The sequence below is a fragment of the Monoraphidium neglectum genome (genome assembly GCF_000611645.1).
Source record: "Monoraphidium neglectum strain SAG 48.87 unplaced genomic scaffold scaffold01382, whole genome shotgun sequence".
Classification (NCBI taxonomy): Eukaryota; Viridiplantae; Chlorophyta; class Chlorophyceae; order Sphaeropleales; family Selenastraceae; genus Monoraphidium; species Monoraphidium neglectum.
The window spans coordinates 9,133-14,530 of record NW_014012246.1 but is presented as its reverse complement, the minus strand read 5'-3'; the positions used below and the strand labels follow the sequence as shown (position 1 = coordinate 14,530).

At 65.6% G+C, this 5,398-nt stretch overlaps 1 protein-coding gene across 1 annotated transcript in view; it reads left to right on the top strand.

Moving 5' to 3' along the window:
• MNEG_7679 (hypothetical protein) overlaps nucleotides 1-3,131 on the top strand; it is a gene marked incomplete at both ends in the record, with an annotated part of 3,827 nt that extends 696 nt beyond the window's left edge. The window contains 4 exons of the mRNA XM_014043850.1: nucleotides 8-1,476; nucleotides 1,895-2,135; nucleotides 2,355-2,477; nucleotides 2,754-3,131. Of these exons, the coding sequence (XP_013899304.1) occupies nucleotides 8-1,476; nucleotides 1,895-2,135; nucleotides 2,355-2,477; nucleotides 2,754-3,131 (2,211 nt within the window). The remainder of the gene's footprint in view (nucleotides 1-7; nucleotides 1,477-1,894; nucleotides 2,136-2,354; nucleotides 2,478-2,753) is intronic.
• Between the last annotated feature and the right edge of the window lie 2,267 nt (nucleotides 3,132-5,398).

The window sequence follows — 5,398 nt, the reverse complement described above, 5'->3', positions numbered from 1 at the left end:
GCAGCAGCAGCAGCAGCAGCAGCAGCAGGAGCAGCAGCAGGAGCAGGAGCAGGAGCAGGAGCAGGAGCAGGAGCAGGAGCAGGAGCAGGAGCAGCACCCACGGCAGCAGCCACAGCAGCAGCAGCAGCCACAGCAGCAGCAGCAGCCACAGCAGCGCCAGCAGCGCCTGCAGAAGCAGCGGCGACAACCGCAGCACCAGCAGCACGAGCGCCAGGAGGCGCCCGGCCTCACGTCCACTGGAGGCGACGAACAGGTGTTGAGTGGCACAGAGTCAGCGCGAGACGGCTCGCCGCCGCCGCCGCCGGCTCCGCACGCGCCAGCTCGGGCCGATGCCAGCGAGTCCGGCGGCTGCGGCTCTGGCGGGCTGCCGCCGGGGCGGGACGGCCCAGCTCTGGCGGGGCCCTCCACTACAGAGCCCGCGCCGCGTGGTCCCCAAGCCGCCGATGCCTTGGACCCTGGTCTCGAGGCCGCAGCCGCCCCCGTGCTCGCGACCATGCCAGTGCCCGCGGTGGTGGCAGAGGCCCAAGGCAGCAGCGCTGCGCTGGACCCCACGCCGGCAGCCGCGTTTCATGGTGGCCCGGCGTCCAACCAGCTGAAGCGCAGGGCGCCGGCCCGTGCCGTCGGCGCAGACGCAGCAGCTGAGAGCGCAGCAGAGCAGGCCGAGGAGGGGCGGGCCCAGGAGGGGCAAGCGCTCATGGCGTCGGTGGAGCAGCTGCCGGTGAAGCGAAGCGTGCGCGCGTCTGCAGACACAGCATCTGGCTGCGCCGCTGCGGGAGCCGCCGCCGATGCAGGGGCTGCGGAGCGGCCACTAGGTGAAACCTGTGTTTCGCCGGCGATCGCGGCCGCCGGCTGCTGCGCCCAGCCGCCAGCAGAACGCGCTGTGAGCGTCAGCGGCGGCACTGGCGGGGCCAGCGGCGCCAGCACGAGCGCCACGCGCGGCGGCGCCGGCGGCACGAGCCGCGAGGTGTTGAGCCCTCCCGCTGCCGCAGTCGACGCCGGCGCCAACACGGACGGTAACGCCGGCAACGCCGACGCCGACGCCGCCGCGCCCTGCAGCCCCTCCCACGGCGCTGGCGGCCGCAGCGGGGCGCAACGCTCTCCGTCGCCAAGCCGGCCGTCTTACCATGAGCTCCTACGCCAGAATGAGGAGCTGCGACGCGAACTGGAGCAGGCGCGCGCCGAGCGCCGCCGTGACGAGGCGCCCTGCACAGCGCTCGCCAGCGCGCCGGCAGCCGAGGCGACCGCGCAGCCGCAGGCCGACAGGCCCGGCGCGGCCGGCGCACTGGGGGCCGCGGCGCTCGACGCGTTTGACGCCTGGGTGGCCGACGCGGCGGGCGGCGCGCCGCCGCCGCCGGAGGACGCGCAGCAGCAGCCGCTGGAGTATGCGAAGCTGCTGCTGTACGACGCGGTGTCCAAGGCGCTGCAGCGCGCGCTGGACGGGCTGGCGGCGTCAGAGGTGTTCCAGGACGGGCTCAGGTGCGAGCCACGAGGCGGCGGTGCGGCAGCGCCTCATCCGCCATGGCGCAAAGTGGGGGAGATGCATGCCGATGTTTCATGCGGATGTTGCATGCTGATGTTGCAGCATGCGCAAGGGGACCAAGTGCATGCATGCGCCGCATGCAAGCAACGGGCGCAGCCAGATCCATGCCCCATGCGTCGCGCCGCCATGCGCTGAGGAGTTTTGCGATTGTGCTGCATGGGCGAGTTACTGGAGCGGGCGTTGCCTTCACGCGCGTGGTGGCGCCATGGCTGCCTGCCGTCATTGCAAGGGCCAAACATGGGCTGGGCGGCGCACGCACACAGCACAATCACCATTCGGTTTTGTAGCGACAACCCATGTATATTGTTCAACAGTCCTTACCAACAAACAATGCTACTCCTAACACCCTCCCAGGGCTGTCGTGAAGTCCGAGTTCCAGCGGCAAGGCCCGCGGCTGGCCGACCCCGTCCTCTGGCGCGCCGCGATGCGCGACGCGCTGCCCGCCGCGCTCGAGGCGGCCGCGCCGCGGCTGCTGCAGGAACTCGAGCGCGACCCATCGGCGCTGCTCGCGGTGCTGTGGCCGCATGCCGAGGGCGACCCGGAGGAGGAGAGGCAGGAGGCCCTCTTGCGCGCCTGCGTCTCGCGCATCGCGCAGGTGCGCAGCGGCCACACTCATCACACGTTTAACCCCCATGCAACCCCCATTCAGTTTGCCCAGCCTTCTAATGTCTGTCTTGCCCCACCTGCTACAACGCGCAAAGCTTTCTCCCGATACGCGCTCACACAATCTCTGAAGCTTTGCGCCGCCCTCGTACTGAGCGCGCTGCTGCTGCTCACACGCTCGCCTGCTGCGACTCAACAACGGCGGCTGCAGGACCGGGGCGTGTCGGAGGGGCTGGAGCAGGGGTTTGCGGCAGCTGAGGAGCAGCTGGTGGGGGCCATGACGGCCTCGGTGGGCCAGCTGGCAGCCAGCGGCGCCCTTGAGCGCAGGATTGAGGTGCGGCTTGGGACAGGGTGGCTAGCCTGGAGCTTGCGCTGCTGCGCATGCTGCAGCGCACGCTGCCACGCAGCAAGTGGGTTTGCATGTGCTAGGGGCTGAAATCCTGCATGCTCAGACCCAGCAGACGGGCAGTGGCAGCTTCGTGGGCGCCCCACTTCAAGTGCGCAGGCTCTGAGGACGTCCCGCAACGAGCGTCGGTGCCGCACCCCACGCAGCGCCACCAACGTTCACCTGCCCCGTACGCGGCCCCGCCCCGCCCCCGTGGCCCCGCAGGAGCGCGTCGACGCCCTGCTGCCCGCCGCCCTCGCCCGCTGGGCTGACGCGCCCGCCGGCGCGGCGCGCGTCGGCGCGGCGCTGGAGCGGGAGGCACGCGCCGCGCTCCTCGCACCGGCGCCGGTGCTCGTCGATGCCGCCGATGCCACCGATGCCACCGATGCCGCACCACCCTCCTTGCAGCCGCCGCTGTCGCTCCTGGCATCCGAGCTGCGGGCGGCGCTGATCCAGGACGACGCGCTCAAGGCCCTGTCCGCGCGCGCGGTCACGGACTGCCTGCTGCGCCCGATGCTGCCGCCGGGCGCGCGTGTGGTGGTCCAGGCGCCAGGCGCACCCGTGGGCGCCGCCGACGGCGACGATGCTGGCGGTGCGCTGTGATGGGCTGGCACACGAATGGGTTGTGATCTGGCTGTCTCTTCGCTGGCGCGCACACCAACGTGCGACCAGCTACTTGACAGCAGGGAACAGCTGCTGTAGGTGGCGTGGGTGTTTTCAGGCTTTTCACTTTCAGGCTTTCAACTGCTAGATTAACCAACCCGTGGCAGGTGACTGTTGAAGTACTGGTGACGTGCGCGCTGCCTCTGCGGCTCGAAATCTACTGCATTTCAAAGCAGCAAAAGCAGTCGTGTCACGCTGTCTGTTGTGTACATCGTGGCGCAATCCGCAGCCAATTGGGGCCCAGCACTTTTCAAGCACGGCTGTCGGTGTCCTGCCTGCAGACCCCGGCCCAACAAGCACTTGTGGTGTTGCCATGCGCCCTGGCCGCAGACCAGCGCCGCCGCCCTGCGCCGCAAGTCGTTCCCGGCAGCGCGCTGCCGCCCGTCGCGCAGTCCTCTCTCACCCAAGGGGGGATGCTTTGAGGTGCCGTTCAAGCTGCACCTCACCCTACAGTCGTTTCACTCTCGAATCCAAGCTGCACTGAGAGCCAGTCCCAACCTGCTGCAGCTGAGCACCTTGATGCAAGCCCATATTGAGCACCTTCGATTTCCTTTCACTCCATATTGCACAATGGCGATTTGGCATGGCAGTTGATTGTTGGACAAGGCCCCGGCTGAGATTAACTGCGGGTGCAAGTGTGCACATGTGTGCGTGGGTGAAGGGCCGCGCGCGCTCACGCGCCACCATGCGGTGGCGCGCGTTCGCTGGCTCGAGACGGCTGTGCTGCCCGTGTGCATATGGAGATAAATTGAGCCTTCCAAGGGCACCTTGCTCGCCTTGCTCAAGCACCTGACAAGCCCCGGCTTTCGGGGCCCGGTCACAACCCCCAAGATAGTTGGCGACTCACACGCAAACAGACCCCATGATTGGCAGCAGAGGGCTGCGCTAAGGCGCCCGCTGTTGCTCATTGATCTTTTCAATTGCCAATGTTCACAGCGCATGATTCAAGCACTTGATGGCTGGGTGTCGTTGCCGGTCTGCGCTGCTGTCGTCCCCGCCAATAGCCGCTGTCAGTTTGGACATCATACCCTGGCACATCAACTGTGCACTTGGGGGTCCGATTGCATTGCAGACGCGTCTGCCTGCTTGCTTTGCGCACGTTGCCCTCTGAGCTAACGGCCAAGAGCTAACTGGCCTTGCGCCAATCTTTGGTGCATCTCCTCTCGAAGTTGGCGGCCACGCTTGCAACTAGCCTTCAGATAAAAATGCATCATCCAGCCCCTCATTGAGTCTTTGCGTACAGACAACCTGCCAGTCCTCCATCCACCACTACTTGCCGCACCATGTCCGTTCCGCGATCCATGCCTTGCGGCAGTTGCAATGCATAGCCTGAGCCTCCCCTGCAATTTCACCAGACGTGTGTATGTGTTTGTACACACACACACACACACACACACACACACATACATGTATGTGTGTGTGTGTACGTGTGTGTGTGGGGGGGGGGGCGCGTGCGCATGTGTGCGCACGTGTATGTGTGTTGCCAAAGAGCATTGCCACAAATGCGACATTCAAAGATGCATATGTGACAACAACCGATTAAATTGTTTCACACACGGAACAGTCCACTCTAACATAGACAGCACCGATCCTTTGCCTGTACCCTTTGCCTCTTGCCTCATAGCTTTGGCACACTCGATGCTGCCTGACACCTGTGTGGCAGCCTCACATTGCGCCTTTGTTGCGCCGCACAGCACGGTGCTGTTTTTGCAAGCCTTTTATAATGGCATCGTGCCCTGAAGCCTGTGCAGGCGTACCGAGGGGGTAAAGTGCTTGGGCGGGTGCGTGGCCGACAGGGTGTCACAGGGCCAATTGAACACCAGGCGCTGTGCTCCACTGTGAGCGCAGCAGGTTGCAGATGGAAAGCGCCTGCACCGGTAAGGCCAGGTCACAAAAAATAAAGGGCCCTCCTGGATACCAGCAGATCCTTTTTGACTTGTAACTTGAGCACTTTCTAAAATACAACATCACTGTCACTTGCAGTAAAACGGCTGTGCGCACACCAGACGAGCCATGGCTATTTAAACGACGTGCGGCGCCCCTTGCAGCCGCAGGCCGCCGATGATCTGTAAAGCGACGCAACGCCTGTGGGCTGCATGCTGCGCATGTGCATGAGCCCGGCAGCCCGTCAGTGGGCCGTCCGCACCTCACAACCGGTGGGTCCACGTGTCATTGTGTCATTGTCATCTCTCTCTCCCTCTCTCTCC